The following is a 20,995-nucleotide window of genomic DNA, read 5'->3' as shown; positions in this document are numbered from 1 at the left end:
GTAGTCAATAATACTATAGTTTTCGTTCGGATGCTAACTGGCAGACAGCTTCCAGCTCTTTTAAATCACTTTCTTGTCTGTGGTTTGTGAAGTGCTGCAGCAGCAAAACTTTATTTGATGTGAGCTGCTGCCTCCAATCATCACACAGCACACTGCTGGGATGTTTTTCAGGGAGTGCTGCAAACTCATCAATTCTAGATTCAGTTTAATTTGTCTGAATCCTACGTTTTTAACATCTCTATATGGACACATGTTCTTGCAAATAAGATAACTTATGGTTTTGGTTATTGCATTTGACTCTGTGGAGTTATCAGCTCATGTGCTCTGGAGACTAGCGTTGTTGTTACTGGTCTTAAATTGACTGCTTGTGCACCTTCCTTTACTGTGACTGCGAGTGCCATTTATCTTTGTTTTGACAAGGTGTCGCTTTTAAAAGTGAGTTATAAAGTTTTCGCTACTTCGAGTATACAGGGGTGTGGGATATGTTTTGCAAACTGTAGATGTTTGATGTATCTTACATTGCTTCGGTACTGAAACTGGCCAGCGAGCTACTTCTGGATGCCTAATAATAAGCTCAGGAGATACTAATAAGGGAGGCTGTGCGACTCATACACAGGGGACACAAACAGGAAAATGCTGTTTTGCTATCTTAAAACAATTGTTCTTTAATATCCAAATTTTTATTATTTTTTAAGGAAGTCAGACACATCGGACAAATATAGTTGCTACATCCTAGTTTAGTAACATTTACTGCATTCATTTAAATCGAGCATTTATATTAAAGCACACAATTTTATATTCTGCAGATCAATGCAAGCTTCTTTTTTTTCCTTTTACAAGTTAATTTCCTTTTGCTCAATAAAACACACATCAGTGCACCTTGAGGATATTCCACCTGTCTGTCAGCCGTCACATCACTAAGCCGGAGGGCTGGTGGAGGTGTGTGCGTGGGCGTGCACGTCTGCCTGTATGTGTGCGTGGCTGCAGGTGTGTGTCCACTGGTGCTCGTGGACGCCCTGCTGTTGTCATGATAAACCAGTGACAGCTGTCATCCTGCAAGCAGCTCATTCCCATGGTGTGGAAACAGGCACACGCACACACACACACACACACACATACAATTACACAAGCATACGCATACACAAACAGATCACTGTTCATTGCACTCCTGCAAATGTGATGGGGTCTCAGCAGGTCTTGGTTCGGTGTGTTGGGTCATTTACACAAATCTCCTTACCTGTCGAGCTGAGGAATGAGAGTCTGCCTGGATAACTGAATGGTCTGTCTGTCAGTGCCTGCCCTGCCTGCCTGCCTGCTTGTCTGTCTTTCTGTCTATTTGTATGACTGACAGGTTCAAGGGCCTGTGTGAATTGTGTTAAATTAATAAATTGTTAACAAATTAATAATGCATGTCTGTGCTTCATTCTCAGCACATCAGCACCTGTAGTTCGGGACAATGCACAACATTTTATTTCCATCTCAGCAAATGTGGAACACCGCTTAATGTTTTGACACAGGCACCATTACTAATGACACAGAATCAGTGGAAATGTGTATTGTTCCTAACTTCATACTCTGATCTATTAAAAAAAGGAGTCTGGGTCTATTTTAAAATTCATTTTAACCACTTATTTGATTCATTCTGTTTCTCATTTCCTATCTGGTGCTGTTTGCACCAACACTTTGCCTAATTCAATCTGATCTCTATTTTTGTTTGCTTGTTTGTTTCACTATATTTCTGTTTGTCTCTATTTGTTCCTATCTATTTATGTTCCCCTGTTAGCCTCTTTGTATTTCCTGTCTCTACTCAGTGTTCTGTCCGATTTCTAGTATCTTTTAGTAACGTTTCTATTCATTTCTATGGGTCACCATCTGTTGCTAGAGTCTGTGAGTCTTTGACCAAAGTTATTCTCTTCACCCATCCTGTGGGTGGAGCGTGGTTTGGTCCCTACCTTATCTCTGTCATCTGTACATGCATCCCCCCCGGGGCAGCACTGCCTGGATGAGCCAGAAAAAGCGTGCATGTATACCTGACAGTGCCTGTCTACACTCTTGTAAAGGATATGTCTTTTTCACTATATCAGTGAGTGCAGTTTAAGGGACGCGCATTTGGTATTCCTCTGTCGTGTCTGAAACTGAACTATGTCAACATGGGAATTCCATTTAATTGAGTGTCATCCCAAATTGCACTTGCTGGTATGTACGAAAACGCATGTCTGCTTTAAGAGTGTGCTACATGCAGTATTGCCTCTTTTATGTATATAACTATAAATTATACAGGTATAATTTATACCATGTTTAAAGTTTGACGCTCTCCGAAAAAAAGGTTCAACATTGTATCTTTTCTCACTGTGATACTGGCAAGGCTCAATTTGCTTTTGATAAATACTGTTTAAAATGCAAAAAATAAGCATTTTCTTTGTAATATCCTGAAATGAATTGGGTATTTAAAACATATGTGTAGATAAAAGTATTTTGAAAAAGTGAATTGAGCACACTCTTCTGAAATAAGCTCCCATACAGCCAATGTCCCAGTGACAGAACAAGGTCCAATGTAGTATGTTTTTTTCTCACTGAGTGTATCTGTATAAATTATATGTGTATAATTTATGCCGTGTGCACAGCGCAATCCATGTGTCTTTATCTGTTATACAATAATCAGTACTACTGTCAATTTGACAATGCTCGAAATCAGATGTGATCACCAATTAAAGAAAATCAGGCAAATCGATTTTCACATCTGTTCCATATGTTTTGAACCAAATCAAGGTTTAATTGAAAGATTAACTTTAAAAAAGCCAATTGGGAAACATTTGAATCTAAAGTTCCTAGGTGGTGATTGGAGGAGAAGAGAGCGGCGCTCAGGAATTGGAGAAACTGGAAACTTACCCTATTATTGGAGGAGAGGACAGCAGCTCTGGGTGTGACAGGAACTGCAGCCTAACCCTTAAACCCCACTTCTAATTCTAACTGGCTAAAAAAAGCAATAATTTTCTATGACATGTACAGACTTAAAGGCAGATAACTTATAGTCCATAAAGGGCTGTTCAGAGTATCTACTGTACGTGCTAATTTTCATATCTGAAATGCAATGTGAGAGCTCCATATTTCCAAAATATGGTTTTAACATGACTTTACAGTTGATGTGTCATGAGAAAGTTATCCATCTCTAACAATCCAGACACAGCATAACAATCACACTGTAGAGAAAAGAGTGAACCTGTAAGACTAAAAATTACAGTGACTGAGAAAAATCACTTCTTAGAGGGAGAGAGTTGGGGAGTTGGGCTGGCTGAACTTTAATCTGTAAGACTGATTAAGAAATAATGTTAGCTATATTGAGAATGAGATCTTAATTGCTAATTTGGTAAACAGACAGAATCGATTATACTAAATTGTCGATTGTCTCACCCAGTCTAATATAGCTGTGAAAATTAAAACAATTTATTCCAAAAGCAAGAAATTCAATTTAAAAAAAAAAAAAAAGTCCGCCCCTCGGTCCCTCCTCCTCTCCCTAATCCAGGTTTTCTATTTGTCACTCTGATTTGATTGACAGCTGAGGACACATGTGGGGGCACTGTGAGGGGCGGCAGTGGGGTGGTGACCAGTCCCGGTTACCCCGGCAACTATGGTAACCAAGCCGACTGTACTTGGATCCTATTGGCCGAACCTGGAGACACCATCTCTGTCATCTTTACAGACTTCCAGACAGAGGAAAAGTATGACTATCTGGAAGTGGAGGGATCTGAACCACCAACCATTTGGTGAGTCGTTGTATTCACTTTGCCATGCATGTGTTTATGTCCCCATCAAGGTATTGCTGGGAAAAAGAATTGCTGACTTCTTAAGTTGCAGTCGTTAATTGCAGAATGAAAACGACCTACAATTTAGTGTTAAATTGGGAGAAAAAGAGGTGCATGCAATCAGTCCTGTGAGCAAAATGAAAGCAAGCTGTAGATGCTCTTATTGCAAAAAATGCCTTTTATGACAAGCAGTAAATGGTGGCTCAAACACTTACCAGTAGAGCTTCATAGAACCTGCAGCTGGCCAGTAAAATAAAGAGTATAGCGGTTACAAGTTCCTGGTATATTTGTTGTCTTGTATAAAAAGTGGTGCTGGTTAAAAATTTAACTTTAAAAAAACCTATTTGGTTGACATTTGAGATCTGACATTTCTGCAAAAGCAGGTGTAGACACATAGTTGCTGAGTTTATGGTTCAATTCAACCACACTTGGAGTACGGTAATAAAAAGTTAGAATGGGTAATAAAAATAAGCTAGAACTCAAGTAAGAACAGGTAATAAAAAGAAAACATTATTATAGATATAAAAGTACAGTTTTTATGGCTTGTTTTGGAGGTATAACAGTTTTGACCTGTGACCTGTGTAAGTGTGTGGGCAACAGTTTCATGTACAATATTTGTGCATGATACTTGTGTACCTCACAGGAATTAACCGATCTGTGCTAGTTTTATAACCCCATGTTTTCAGATGGTTCACTCATAACAATATTTTATCGCTCTGGCTGTTTATTGATTGTTGTTAAATTAGAGTATTGATCAACCATTGCCTTTGCTGTAACCAATTTGAATCTAATCATGCCTTCGAATTGGAGTGTAGGCATGCCTGTGTTGTTGGAAGGAAGTAATAATAGCCAGCTACCTGCTTTTAGGAAAGTGTAGGTGTATCTAGACAGGCGCTCACTTGTGTGATACTTGGAATTATGTTAAATGAAGTCAAGCTATGCTGGTCACATTTCACACATATCCCAAATTGTGATAGTCGCTATATATATAACTTTTAAGATGACACATTAAAACTAATATTTACATATTTAGGAGAATGCATTAAAAGCAAAAGAACAACATACAAATATTAGCCTGTAAAAACTAGCTTTACAAAAGCCATAAGAAGTCTCCAGTGATGTGTTCTGCCAGTTTACTTTCTTGTACTATAGAATGAAATATGCATTGATGTACTTATGTTATCATGCCCGATGGCCACAAATTCACAGTGAGGAAAAAAAAGAACACTAATATTTTCAAATACAATTAAATAATTTGTAACAAATTTTCAGCAAGCATAAAGCCATTTAGGTAATTTGTATCTTGCTTTCACTTTAAACCAGAGGCAAATACAAAACCTTACTGCTGTAAAAACTCACCTTCTAAGAATATTTACAACCACTATTTATGGCTCAGTTAGCTTGTTGGCCTTTGGGGGAAAATGTGGTGCTGGCTGGTAGTGTGTGATTTAGTCTGACTGCTGTCTTGGCTCACGTAATATATTACTGTTTAGTTATTTACTTGCTGAATTAACTCTGGAGTCACATACTAAGGTCGCTGCATAGGTTGATTTTCTCATATCATGGGTCTTCTCTGGCAGTCGGGTTGGTCATGCGGTTATAGTTTTCTACTGAGAGGAAAACAGAGACAATCTGGTGTACAGCCTGGAACAAAACTGTTACCAACCTGTCCCGATGCCAATAGAAGCACCTGCTAAACATTTACAGTTGAGGTTTTCTTTGAGGTCAGTGTTTTCTGACAGCCCAACAAGTTTTGATGCATTACATTTAGCACATGTTTAAAAATATCTGTCAGTCCGGTGGATAAATGTATAGCTGAAAACCAGGAGGGACTTAGCATGTCGGTTCTAGGTCTGCATTTCAAAAAAAGTATCATACATTGCTGTGCAAAGTCTTGAGGCACCCCTTATTTCTTTATTTTTTGCCTTGAAAATGGGAAACAGGTGCAGCACATTTATTTATTTTATTTATTCTTCAGCACAGCCGGAACTCTCTTAGGTAGCTTTCTTGTAATTTCTTGAAGTAGTCTTCAGGAATAGTTCTCCAAGCTTCTTGGAGGACATTTCAATTCTCTTTGGATGTTGGTGGCCTTTTGTTCTGCTCTCTGTCAAGATGACCCCACAATGCTTCAATAATATTGGGGTCTAGGCTCTGGGGGGTTTTCTATCCAGTATACTTTTAGTGCATTGGTGATGTGTTTGGGATCATTGTCATGCTAAAAACAAACAAACAAAAAAAAAAACTATCTTTCTCCCTGGTTTCCTTCCTTATGAATGGCTTCTTGAGAGCCACCCTTCCACTGAGACCATTTCTGATAAGGCTTCAGTGAAGAGTAGATGGATCAACTGAAAGGGCAGATGCATCTCCCAGGCCTTTGACATTGCTTTCAGCTTCTGTTCATCTGCTTTAGATTATTTTTTAGGCCTTGCTTTCTTCTGACCACTACTCATGCTAGGGCCTTCATCTGGATCGGAATTTTCTCCAGGACCCAGGTCAGACTGACAACTTTTTCTTTTCAAATATTTATCGATTGCTATTACACGCTGGGTTGTCTCACTCGCAGCATGACTATTATGTAATTTCTTCTTTGTCTTCTTCTGCTTTACTTTCAGTTGGCAACCCATTTAATTAGAGCAGGTAGTTGTACTGCCCTCTAGTGGAAGAGAATGTAATTGTTCTTGCTGTTACTCAGGCCGGTCGCTTAGGCTACGTTCACACTGCAGGTTTTAATGCTCAATTCCGATTTTTTGATCAAATCTGATTATTTTGTCTGCTTGTTCACACTACAAATAAAATGCGACAGCAAACACGCTCTAGTGTGAACGCTCAAAGCGGCCCGCATGTGCAAAAGAAGACGTCACACACAACGCACTCTGTTTAGACCCAGAGCAAACAATATTGTTTGACTGATGGCCCTTAATATAAAGACTTCGGACTTTACGTTTCCCAATTTTTGCTTTAAGTTATTTTGTTATTTACATAATAATGTAGATAACCTAATAATTATCCTTATTGCTGTTTTAGAGAGGAGCGGTGCTTCAAAGGATAGTTGCAGATTTCTGTCAGAATCTGCAGATTACACAGTACAAATAAAATGTTCACGTTTCTCCAACGTTGTCTTCCCAACAATTTCACTGACATCTACACTGGATGGCCAGGAAGCGTTCGCGATGTCTTATTGGGCGCTTCTCCGGAGCTGATAATTGGCATCTGTCTTGTGTCAGTGACGTAAAAGACGGATTTAATGCGACTTGACCATTCAAACAGCAGTCGCTTTCTAAAACATCGGATATGTATCGGATTCAGTACCACATATGAAAGTGACCCAGATCGGATTTGAAAATATCGGATTTGTGTCATTCACACTGTCATACCATGATCAGATATGGGTCGCATAGGGTCAAAAAAATCGGATTTGATGCGCTTTCGCCTGCAGTGTGAACGTAGCCTTTGTGTACTAATCAGGTGGAACCAGATAATCTTCCAAGGCAAACCTGACCTTTTCTCACAGCACACCTATGTGCTGCGGCACACTGGTTGGGAAACGGTGAGATAGACCATGCTGATAAATGCTAATTTTGTGACGAATAACTCTTTGGGAATAATTTTATTGTTGCAAAAATATTATTTTAAGCCTGTCAATCTGTGTTGTATTTTATTTTCCATAGATTCAGCTCTAAAAATGTAATCTTATTGTGTGTTTTGGTGACAGGCTGCTAGTAACAAATAGCCTAAAGATACAGTGAAAATTGTCAGGTACAAGGACTGGAGTGAACATGAGTCAAAAAGCAACCAATGTCCAAAGAAAACCTCTGAAAGACCATCAAAGAACACTTAAAAGGCAGGAAAGTATTCCTCTTGGAAGCAAAATACAAAGAATTAATTGGTGATTCAAGACTTTTGCAGAGTTCTATACGTATAAGTCTTCCCGTCTAACATTGATTGCCTCGTGGCTTGACGAAATAACAATTTCACTTTGTCACTTTGATCTTTTTTTTAAATGCAAAGTTATTTTTCCAATAAGTTATTGAGCCCAAACAAATTAGATTTTCCAGTTAGCTTCAATTCAAAGAACAGATACAAATCACATCCATTCATGTGTTTGTGTTTTGTTTTTTGTTTAAATATCCATGCTGGTTTGCATGCGAGTAGATTATTTTTTCATTGACTGTCCTCTCTGTCCTCATAGAAATTCTTGAAACTTGATATTGACAAAAAGTCACTCTGTCAACAACACTGTTCCCATGCCCCCACTCTGTAAACACTGTCTTATCAGAATGATTATAATTATGGAAGGGAGGAACACATTAAAATAACATTAAAACAGTTGAGCAGGTAGCATGCTTTATATTTGAAGTCAGCAACACCTAAAGGCAATTTCTGTTATAAGAGATTTCTGTTTATGCACTGCATTAGGAGTCCAAAGAAGCCGATCTTATCAGAGCATTTGTGGGAACGGATTACACAGACATTCTTTTGAAGTGATCTTGACAATGTCAATGCCATTAGCACCGTTAGCATTCAGCAGAAGGAAAATCAGGCCAGCTGTTTCTGGTTAAATTGACAGGAGCCTGTTGACAGTTGTTTTTTCTTTGTAAATGTTTTTTTCCCAAAGCCTATTTGAGGTAAGACATCCAGATTGCAAAACATGCCCAGATGCTTTGTAAAAATAAAAAAAGGCATTACTTTAGCTCGCTTTTGAATTCATACAGCAGTGGTTAAAGCCAGTGACAAGAATTTATTAGATTTTGTTACTCTGAAGAGGCTTGTATTATCACTCACTGTATTACTGCTATTTGGATCTGAAATAGTTTCTTTTTTTCATTATATATATATATATATATATATATATATATATATTAGGGGTGCAACGATACACAAAATTCACAGTTCGGTTCGATACTTTGGTGTCACGGTTCGATGTTTTTTCGATACAAGAAAATGTTCATGCTTTAAATTTATAAATATATATTTTGACTCAAACATACAGTTTTTAAATTTAATGTTGCTGAAACAACAAAGGGATAAAATAATAAATCTATCTGATCGAGAAATCACTCATGTTTGGAAAAGAGAGTTTATTACAGAGAAATGGCTCTTTCCAAAATAAAAGCTATACTATACGCTTCTTCTGGGCTATATTCTCAGCAGCATATTAAACATACCAGGTCCCCATAAGAAGAATCATGTGCTAACGGCTGTCTAAATGACTCGGGTAAAGTTTGTAGCATGCGTGCTTGTTGTTTTTGTCTGCTTCCACTTGTCTTTGCACTAGGATGATGTCAGCTTAAATGTGCAGTCATATTCATTTTGTTCCCACTAGTGCTGTCAGCGTTAATCTGAAATGACGTTAACGCCACAACACGGCAAATCTCCGTTAACGAGCTACCGCGGCTCGCCCCGTGCGTAGGGCTGGACGGCCAACACGTTAATGAGCTAACTGCGCTAACACACTAGTTCCCACCAATGTAATTGAGCATTGCGTGGCACATCCGACATACTGTTTTACTTTTGTCCATGACGCGCTTACCTTCAGGGTCATACGTCACATGAAAACCAAAATAGTTCCAAACGCCAGATCTGAATGAGGGTGGGGGAGGTTCAATTTGCCATGTTGCAACGAGAGCTTAGCTTCTGTCTCGCTAGCTTGCCCTGCGCTCAGTGAATCTGCGTTCGACTACTCCGCCTAGGCTGCACTGTCGAGCGCAGATCCACTGACCTCTCAACACAGACAGCATCGTCAGAAGAAAAGTTCATAAAATAAATTAAAAATTTTGCATTGTTCGACATATGCGTACCGAACCGAAAGCACTGTATCGAACGGTTCAATATCGATACGAGTATTGTTGCACCCCTAATATATATATATATATACCCGTGTTGAAAAAAGGTTGCAGTCCCTTTAAGAGCTGACCTATTATATGTAATTGGCTCTTGGAGCTGTTACAAATAGACGTGTCCTATTTTCTAGGATTGTATAAAATTGTGTTTCTATGTGCACATTTCTCATTTGTTTCATAGCTGAAATGCACCTTTTGCTTCCTTTTTCTTCAATTCTTGGAATCACCATTATTGTTATTACCATTGCTTTAAAAAGAAAAAAAAATAGGCCTGGATTATTAGAAATCTATCTTTTTCTTCAATTTGAGGTTTTGTTCAGCTATAGTGCTTTTTTGTTATTATGATACACCGACTGAATTTAATGTCACGTCCGTACAACCATAACACAGTTCTATGATGAAACAATTTAAGACGGGTAAATATCCAGAAGCCAAGTTACAGATACATTGGAAGGTGTCTTAACTAATCAGAGTGTCCCTGGAAAGTCCCGGGACTTGGAAGGGTGCAAATGAGATCCTTATTATTTACTGTGGGCAAAATAAACAACCAGCTGATTTGACATCAAAGGGAGTGTGCTTTTAAAATAGGTTCAAACGATATTTGGGTATCTAACAGATATCAGTAACAGTGTAGGTGTTTTTGCATCTCTAAACTGGTAAAAAATTATCATCAAAGTTGGCTTGATAGGTGCTACTTTTTCTCTAGAAGTTATTAAATAAACATTTGGCATGTACAAGCAAAGGCGTAGTTCACTTTAAATGACATCATTAGCAGTGGCAAAATGTAAGCTATTGACTCTTTTGCTGCATGATAGTTCTTGTAAATGCCAGCACTTGATACCTGATTTCCTCAAAAATTGACTCACAACACCAAGTACTAATATACTAATTTCCATAGACAATTTAGGCAAGAAGCTAATAGCTAAAATGCTATTTTTCATTGCAATTAGAACAGAAAGCTAATGGCTAATTTTCCAGTAATAGTGAGCGCTTGGAATAATTTGCTATGTGTTTATCAGTTGCTTTGGGGCTATCAGCAGCGTTTTCACACTCACACCGCCGTACTCAGATACAGCCTACATCCATGTTTATACACACTGTCACTTCTCACACGCATTCGCAAACGTGCACATCCACCGAGACCCTCTCCTTTTCAGACACTTGTGTCTAATCAGTATGCAGAGGTTTGCTTGTGCCTATGAGAGAAGTATATCACTGCAAACTAAATGCCTGTAATCCTAGCCTAACACTACACACTCATACACACAAGCACACACTTATTATTTTTTGTTGTTTCAGAGTCAGTTGCCCTTGAAACCAAGTAGAGCATCTTAAATAGAAGGATCTCTTTCTCTCTCTCTGCCTTGCTTCTTCTTTCTCTCTCGGTCTCTCTCTTTCTGTCACTCCATTCTTTCATATCTGTCTACCTGACTACAGAAAATGGCACACTGTTTAGTGCACTTAGGTACACCTACTTGACAGCTCGTCACAAAATCCATGGTAATGGTGGACTCGGCTATTCAAACTCTGTCATTTATCAATTCCCTGCTTGTCTAGAAACACTTTTTAGGGCCACTAAAACTTAATTTTTGTCAGCTTCGAGATGGAGTCGAAACCCTGTTGCCAAGTGCTTGGCGTCATATCACTGCAGGCAGGTTGATTTAACAGACAGTTAATTGTGCTCTGACACCATAGTATGATACAGATATTCTCACACAGCCATTATACAATATGCCTAATATTCATTTTGCAATTCACACACACAGTATACAGATGTACAAAAAACAGCTGCTCCACATCGCTATGCAAATTCACAATACTTTCTGTTATAGAAGCTTTCATTTCAGTGTGTGCTTGTTTTTGAACAGCTAACACTACGACATTAAAAAACAAACTTCAGTTTGCAATCAGCCCTCATAACCCGATGTAACGGTACTCTGTGCCCTATGATCACATCTGAAACAGCAACACGTTTAATGGGGCAGTATGCATTGAACTTCACAACTGCAAAAACAGACCTTAGTGATTGTCTGTAAAGTCAGAGCATCTCAGAAGTGCATGATGTGCCCACTAGATTATAGGGGTGTTAGGTGAAAATCACCAAAGTAAACATTGTTTTCTTGTTCTTGTTCTCATTAGTCACTTGTTTTGCCTATATTGGAATACAGTTCATTTTTTCTTTATAGCATTTGAAGTTATACATGTTGTTGTTGCATATTTTAATAGTAAATAGTTGCATCTTATACATTTTTAACTTTGCGTAGTTAGATCAACAAGGGCGGCATCAGCTTTGCTCGCTGATAACAAAAGCCATTAAAAACCATATACATCCAAGATCCACACACCATAACCCAGGAGTTTATAACGTGCTTGTTATGCTTCATTGTTGCCTGTGATGACATTTTTTTAATATAACAGAAATAGCTTTTACAGGCTTTACTCTGGCAAATAGGGCCAACCTGCTGACAATGTTTGATTTAATGGAGAGTAACAGCTAAGCACTGTGTGACTGGAACAAGTCCAGGTTAGTCACAGACATCATCAGTCCAAATTTACTCATAATGTACAGTGATGAAATTGCTCTGTTCTTCTACATGGCTCAGCCTTATATCGTTCTGTCTGTTCGTAGTCGTCGTAGCACATCACATGTTACAGGAGGGGTCTGCTGTTCTCATAGCATTAGCATTCGTTTGAAATATAGAAAAAGAAGCTCTGTGAGAATGTGTGTGAGTGTGTGAGTGATGTTATGCTTGCCGAGTGCTAATCAATGCTCCTGGCAGAGAGGATGCTGGGATAGCGGCAGCATCCCGAATCGGAAATGGAACAGTGACCTTGAACACAAACACACACCTTCTCTGTTTTTTTCACACACTCAGCAAACAAACACACATATCAGATCTTTCCAAATATGTATCTAAAGATACAGGAACACACAAGCATATCAATACAGACGAACAGGGAGCCATGCTAGTCTGGTTCCAGGTGTTTGAATCAAATTCCACAAGCCTGTGTTGACAGAGTTCAGTATTTCAGATTAGCCCCGTGCTGTCTGTAATGACTATGACTCAGAAAACCAAGATGCATTTGTAACGTGAAAAAAAATAACAACAAAAAAAGTAAAAAAATAATAATAATAATTCAGCCCTGGATTGGTGCATCTCCATATTTGTTTGGGTTTTTTTTTCTTGCCCAAAATGATCTGAAATCACATCAGCAACTTATTTTAAAGAGTCCATTATCATCCAAATTCATGCACCAAAATCACTCTCTTGGAGAGCTGGTAAATAAGTTCATGATGTAGACTATTTTCCACTGAATCTATTTGCAACAGGGCTTATAGGTTATAGTAGTGACCTTCACACTCTTCCTCTGAGGGCATCAATTTTTAAATCCAATTTCTGGTGGCCCAAAGCATAATTTAGGTCTACAAGGCTATTGTCTAGGCATGTCAAGGCAAATTCACTCCATTATTAACCCACACCTTTGATGGGCTTTGAAACAAATTACCGAAATCTTTTGGGAAAACACCGTCTTATTTGTTGGACCCGCACAGAAGAAGAATAGAGGAGATGCAAAAAAAAAAACAAAAAACGGAGTAGAGTGAGGGACTTGTCATGGTGTTTTAGTGAGGCGGTGTCAGGTCACGTAGAAGAAGACAAGAAAGGAAAAGAGACAGGAGACAAGAGACGAATTGGTAGAAAAGAGGAGTCAAAAAGGGCAATTGGGGTGACATGAAGAGCCAGGAGAGAAGGAGTGGAGATGAAAGGTAAGAAGGTGAGGTAGAGAGGAGACAAAAGCATAGGTGCAGAATCAGGGACAAGGAGTGGGGAGATGAGAGTTGACAGGAGAAGAGAGGTGGAAAGAAGAATAAGAGGAATGGAGGGGGAGACACAGGAAGATAAAGCCATCAGAGGGGCTCATGGGGGAGGAAAGAGGTTGTAGTCAGAAAGAGATGGACACCAAGCGGGGCTGAGAGAGACAGAAAAGGACAGACGGAGGAAGACGTGTAAAAACTAAATTCATATGACAGTTGCTGCCTGTATATAAAACCAAATATGATCATGAGAGTAGTGCAATTTAACTAAGGCTAGCAAAGCAAGAGTCGCTGGTTTCTTTGACTTGGGTCATGTGCAGCAGGTTCACCGTGGGATTAAAATGTGTGTGGAGCTGTGAAATTAATTTCATTATAGGAGGATTATTCAGAGACGTAAACACCATACGCCGACTAAATCTGTCCATCTGAGTTCTGCCAATCTGTGCAGTGTGCAGACTATATGGAGGCATAAATTTTTAGAGTTGCTGTCGTTTTTTTTCATAGTGTCTCAAAATCGGGACAAACTGCAGGACTCTTATATAGTAGCTGGAGAAAAAGCCAGCCAATGAGACATACATTTGCCATTTTGTGAGGGCAGTTTGTGAATTTCTGAAAGTTGACAAGGGAAAAGTAATTCAGTCAAGATAAGATATTAAGATAAATCTTCCTCTGCTGTGCATGTAAACAGCTTAATCAAATTACTCTTAGAATCAAAGTAAGGTCTATAATTAGATTAGTGTATGATAATTAGATTATAGTGTTTATGCAAACAAAGTCACGTTATACACATTCACGCAGGATTAAGAAACACTCAAAATAGGTCATTTCCTCTCCAGGGCTCAGAGGCATCTTCAACTTTCACACTTTGTTATACAGATCATGACAGATCCAAATGTTGAAGGTTTTTTTTCTGTTTGGATTTATTTTATTATTTATAACAAGCATTTTACAGCTATGCTAAAAAGTAATGGAGACGTAATGGACTGATTTAACAACACATATAACATATATATGTCACGGTTGACAACCGTGGGGATATGAGGAAAAGGAGGACCCAGGCGCGGACAATAACAATAAATCCTCAGTGTGTTCCCGACTCCCGTGACGTGTCCTCTTCCCAGTGCTAGTGTTCCTTGTCTCCGCTCCTCAGTGTCTGAGCACCCCGCGCTCGCTGCCCTCTCGTCTTCACGCTTCTCCTGGGGAAAAAACAAAGAGGCAGCCGTAAGACACACACAATGCGGCAGACTAACCATACTGACTGGCCGAGAGACTAACGTGAAGTCACGCAATGATGTGGGGCGATCGTGGCTCAAGAGTTGGGCGTTCGCCTTGTAATCGGAAGGTTGCCGGTTCGAGCCCCGGCTTGGACAGTCTCGGTCGTTGTGTCCTTGGGCAAGACACTTCACCCGTTGCCTACTGGTGGTGGTCAGAGGGCCCGGTGGCGCCAGTGTCCGGCAGCCTCGCCTCTGTCAGTGCGCCCCAGGGTAGCTGTGGCTACAATGTAGCTTGCCATCACCAGTGTGTGAATGAGTGGATGACTGGATATGTAAAGCGCTTTGGGGTCCTTAGGGACTAGTAAAAGCGCTATATAAATACAGGCCATTTACCATGATCCAGCGTCGGAGAGAGCTCAGCCACACTCTCAAGTAGCTCCTCCGACGAAGCTTGATCAGCTACAGGTGTGTGATGGTCTTCGGGTGTGGCCACACCCACCAGGCCTGAAGGTGCCTGTAAACAGGTGCTCTCAGAAACACCGGCATCCACACACACACATAAACACACATATACCTGCAAGCAGGGAGAACGAGGGACAGTACACCAAAAACACACATGTCCATAATTGCTCAGGGACCCTGGGTCGCACAGACCCAGGACCCTGACAATATTCGTGCTGGGTTGTACTCCCTTTGACCTCAGAATGTCATTAGTTCTTCATGTCATATATTCGATAATGTACTGGAAAAGTTATTCAGAGATTTTGGTCTATTTTGACATGATAACGTAACACAGTTGCTGCAGATTTGTCAGCTGCTCATCCGTGATGTGAATCCCCCGTTCCACCACATCCCAAACGTGCTCTGTTGGATTGAGATCTAGTGACTGCGGAGGCCATTTGAGTGCAGTGAACTCACTGTCATGTTCAAGAAATAAGTTTGAGATGATTTGAGCATGATCCATGCTGTAATGTTATTCATGCCAAATTCTGACCGTGGTAGCTGAATGTTTCAGCAGAAATTGAGACTTAAAAGACCATTCAGCGTTCTTCCAACTTTACTGAGCTTTTATGAACTGTACCTTTAGTTTCCTGGTTTGACCTGAGAGGAGTAGCAGCTGGTGTGGTCTTCTGCTGCTATAGGCCATCTAATTAAAGGTTAGGGTTTTGATTGCCCATTCAGCAATACTCTTCTGGCTACCTTGGTTGTAACGAGTGATTATTGGTGTTGTTTTGTCAGTTGCTTCATATGTACCTCAGAGAAATGCAGCTGCTGTCCTCTGACTTCAACAACCAACATTCAAAATCACTTAAACCCCCTTTCTGCCCAATTTGAACCTCAGCAGGTCATCGTGACAATTTCTACATGCCAGGATCTGCTGCGAATGGCTTATTAGTTATTCGTGTTAATGAACAGTTGAAATGGTGTACCTAAATAGTGGCTGGTGAGTGTATTTTTTATATGCGATTGAAGGCATTGTGCGTCATGATAGGTATTAGGTCATAGCAGAAAATTACACAGGGAAAAATTGCATGCAGCATCAGTAGAGCTTCTACAGAACTGACAATACTGAAATACAGCATCAAGCACACAGCTACACTAATCCCATATACCATCCACAGGAGCAACACAAGGTCACATCATTTTTGCTGGCCATTAGTTCCTGCTGCCTGGGTTTATAAGCCACCACCACTGGCACAAACTGTACTTTGGGATTCAGGTACTGTTTTACTCACAGAGTTGAGGGGGATTCACTGCTCATATCGCCTGATTAACTAATTGCCACCCACATGGATTACCTACAGTTTGGCACATTTCTCTGTCCATTGGCTGTCTAATATGTTTCTTAAGATTGCTTGGTACAAGTTTAACTTAAACAATGCTTTGGTGTGTTTTTTTCCAGTCATCCTTCAGGTTTTGCCTATGGCTGGCAGATATTTTAAAATACACTTCTCTGGAGAAACAGCTGAACCCTTCCATGTTCTTGGTTAACTTTTCATTCAGTTTTTAATATTAAAATATAACAAATGCACAAAATAGAGTGATGTGTTAAATTTTTTTAATGCATCTAGCTCCATCTGCCTTTGGTAACTCTAGCAAAGGAAAGGCTAACATTGCAGCTTGCCCTTGTCCTTGAGCGCAGCTTCATTTGCACCACGAAATAAGAAATGAAGTTAATATTAAAAATTGGTCGGACATTAAATACAACAAACATGCGTCATCAGAGCAGGGACAGTTTTTTGTTTTTGTTGGTTTTTTCCAGCAATACTAGCCGGCAAACGCCTGACATTTACCATTTCCACAGCAAGTAACCTTTTCAGGTATTGTGAAGCCAAACTCAAGGGAGCAGACCAGAGGTCGAGGACCACTGGAGCGTGATGTATAACTGGGCCAGGACACTGCAAATTAATTCTATCATGAATACTTTTTAATTCTACCATCATCAGCACAGTCTGCCAGTCTGTGCTGATGAGAACATATTTATGTCCTTACTTGATTGTGCTTGTTTTTAATTGGCATAACATAAAACCCATCTGCTTAATAATAGCTGTGATTCTTTGGGGCATGGCCACGAGACATCTGTCCTGTTATGCTGTCAGACTATTTGACTCTTTTGGTTTGCAGGAGTTGGGATCCTATATCAATTAGGATTCTCAATTAGATTGGCATCTCTGGATTTGAAACTTAGGTCAGTGCTTTGAGGTCTTTGTTGAGGTTTTCTAGATGCTCTTGAGTAGTTTCTGTGGTGTTTCAAGACATTATGTGGAAGATTGTTACTGTGGAGAGGTGTGATTAGCCCACAGTAATGCTTCATTTTGTAGTTTGTAGTCAAAAAACATCCAGATGAATGTCATTTCAAGAAACATTAGCGATACGATCAGTGTTATTCATTGCTGTAGCTTGGCGTGTGTGTCTGGAAGTGCTGTGCGCTGGATAGTCAGCGGCTGAATAGCCACTAGTAGTTTCAGAGCTAAAATTATAATAAGATAATGACACCAACTCCTTGTCTCTGTCCCCCTTTTTCTCATTGTGTGTCTCTGCTCTGATTACTGTGGTGTCCTGCAGGCTACACACACACACACACACACACACACACACACAAGCACACACAGAGTTTGAAAAGAGGCAGAAGCCCAAGATTGCAATGGCCTCTGGGAAAAGTCTGGGCTTAAAGAAAGGAGGGAACACACAAAATGACACAAACTCTGGTGAGAACAAGAGGAAGAAAAGAGGCGAGGGACAGAAGAGCAGAGGGTAGAAGGAGGGGGATGATAAAGAAATTAATTTAATTTAATTTAATGGGTATTCCGGGCTTTTCATCCATTTCCTAGTTGTCCTTTTAAAATGCCTGGTGGATTCAGTTTTTAAGTTGTAGATACAAGGGCTACATATCCAACATGGTAAGACAAACAGAGGGGGAAAAATAGATGAAGTGATCATGTTTTTTTTAAAAACGGCAGACGGCAGTTACACAGAACAAAAAACAACAAAAACCCCCAAATCTTCACTCATTTTATTTGGGGTAGGACTGTGTTTGATTTTGTGTTTTAAACCACATCAACAAACAAAAGAAGCTACCTAGATTTGCAGCCTGCTCACACTGCCAACACAGGCATAACTTATCCGGCAGATGGTATAAACTATTTTACACCCTGCGCTTTACTCGAAACAAATCTCAGCTATTTGTGCCAACAAAGATAAAATTGTTTAGGTAAGATTATATGTAGTTTGCAGTCAGGTGGTTATCAACTGTTATAAGTGGCTCTGTCAGTCACTTAATATAATTATTTACATAATTTTGAGAAGTACAAAGACATTTGTTTGTGTATTTAGGGGTACTTTTGAGGTGCAGTACATGACAGAAGCGTGTCGACACATGGATACCGGCTCTATATTTGAAAATTTTATAGTTATTAATCTGTTATTACACCACTTTCGGGAAGGCTTTTCACAAGATTTATGAGCCTGGCTGCAAGAAAGTGCTGCTGCCGCTTTTGAGTGCTGACACGTGGCTTGTCATCGATGTTCCGGTTTATCCAAAATGGGTTTGATGGCGCTAAGGTCGAGGCTTTTCCTCAGCTCCAAAGTCGATGCTGACTGAAGTAGCTCACCCAAATTGGTGCCACAAATTTGGAGCATAATAATTACATGCTGCTGTATTAAAATCCTCTTTCAGGAGATAAGGGGCATAAACCAAGCAATGAAACCATCCTCAAAAGTGTTCTCAACAAGTGATTTTATCACTTTAACACTCTCACAGTTTAGCTCCTACTTGCTAAATGGATAAATAATAAAACTAACAGCGGATTTTGCAATATGGTGCAGAGCCACCCACTCTCTGTTTTTTTTTTTTTTCAGCCCTCCACTCTTTACTTGAACGAGCCAATTTAACAAACACCTTGCTGCTCCGTGAAGTGGGGAGCAAGGAGGAGGAGAAAAATTTAGATGAGATAAAGGAAAGGGAGGGAGAGACAGAGCAGGGTCCTGTTGTGAACACTGATTACTCTCTGCCCACTTGAAAGTGATGAAGAGCGACACAGCAGGCGTGCTCGCACAAGCACGAACCCCTACACACCCACACACGCGCATGCACAGAAGCATAAATACACAATGTATATAAACAATCTTGTGCACAACGAGAACTTCTCTGCATCTGTGCGCTGATTGATGATGACTTCGCCAAAATCCCATCCATCCCCAAATTTCTGCATTATATGTGTGAAAGTGCATTTTCACTCTCCCAGAAAGCTCATATGTATTTGAGATTTCGTGTGTCCTAATTGGGGGAGCCTATTGAGACGGCTAGTCTGATTAAGTAGCACTCCCCTTCTATCTGATCAATAATCACACTCACATGGGTACAAGCACATATATTGTATATGGAAACACAAACTGTAACTTAAATGGCCAATGATCTTTCAATGTGTGTTAGTTACATCACACATTAAGGTGCCAATGTATATATAAAACTCAATTCTGTCCCAGAGTAGCTGAAATAAACCCTACAGTGAAAGGGTCCATTAGTTAAGGATTAATTTTATTTCAATCTATTAAAATCTCGTCTCCATATTAAACTTTGTGTCAGTACAGTACATCACAACAGGTAGCAACAAAGTAGCTCAATTTAACAGTGTATTTGAAAGAAAATGAATAAAAGAAAGGTCTTAATTCTTATGATTGAGCATGGCAAATATGTGCAAATGAAAACAATGTTGCTCTATTTTGCACTTCACACTTTTTTGGGTAGTCTGAAAACAGGTTCACTTGGTGTAGATTAGTAGCTGCAATTTCCAAAATGAACCTCTGAAGTGCAGAAGTATCCCACTCTTTATTTGATTAAAGTGTGTGTTTAACATGGCAGAAAAATAAGTATTTTATGTTATTTATAATATTAGTAACAAATAAGTATTTGTTGTATTTGTATTTTTTATTTGTTTTCTACTTTATTCTACATTACCCTTATGATCTGCTCTACATAAATTCTTTTTTTTGTGATTACTTTTAAATGTGAAGATGAATCATTTTAAATCTAACATCATTCATTTGTGAGCCTGTGGGTTCCTTCTCCCTCTCCTCCCTTCTTCTATTGTTCTCGCTGTCTCCCTCTCTCTTCCACTCCCTCTCTCTGACTCACTGTCTTTCTGTCTTTCGGCCATCGATCTTAGCCTCTTTCCGCCCTCTTTCCACCCAGTGCTTCTTTATTTCCTCCCTCTCCCTCTCTTTCATTGCCATACTGTGAGCGGAATAGCTGGTTGGTGTTTTTGTTGAGGAAGGAGGCACAGAGGATGGATGGGACGATGGTAGACCCTGAGATGTAGAGAGGGAGAGATGCTCTTTTGGTCTGGTGTATTTAATCAATTATGTTCTCTCGCTCCCTCTGGCAACTCTCCACTTGATATTTTCTCTCTTGCAGACACACACACACACACACACACACTCAAAACTGCATAAGCGGTCACATACTGACTCTTACTATCCCAGTATATTTTTTTCTTTTTAAAAATTTGTACCTACAGTGATTAGAGCTCAAACACAAACATGTGTCCTATTTTTTTTAGTATGCCTACTTGGCAAGATAGATCACTTTCAAAATCAAATATAGTTAGTGCCATATTTTTTGGGTTACATAGTTAGTGGATTTTAAATCATACAATCAATATATAATTGACATTTAGAGCTTTAGCTTTATTTCAAGGTTTTTTTAACAAACATTTTGCATTATATTTTTATGAATTACAGCTAGTTTTATGCATACTCCTCAATTTTCAGAGGTTTTCAGAGCGCTTTTATGGCCGGGTGAACCCTGTTGCCTTGGGATCTCAC

General features: G+C 39.6%; 1 protein-coding gene across 3 annotated transcripts in view; it reads left to right on the top strand.

Annotated features, from left to right (window-relative positions):
* Positions 1-20,995, top strand: part of csmd3b (CUB and Sushi multiple domains 3b) — a 404,527-nt gene that overhangs the window by 214,806 nt on the left and 168,726 nt on the right. For all 3 annotated transcript variants that reach the window (XM_082522480.1, XM_082522479.1, XM_082522478.1), the window contains exon 5: positions 3,557-3,764. In XM_082522480.1, the coding sequence (XP_082378606.1) occupies positions 3,557-3,764 (208 nt within the window). The remainder of the gene's footprint in view (positions 1-3,556; positions 3,765-20,995) is intronic.

This window comes from Aulonocara stuartgranti (genome assembly GCF_965226115.1).
Source record: "Aulonocara stuartgranti genome assembly, chromosome: 22".
Classification (NCBI taxonomy): domain Eukaryota; kingdom Metazoa; phylum Chordata; class Actinopteri; order Cichliformes; family Cichlidae; genus Aulonocara; species Aulonocara stuartgranti.
This window is presented reverse-complemented; position numbering and strand designations above follow the sequence as displayed.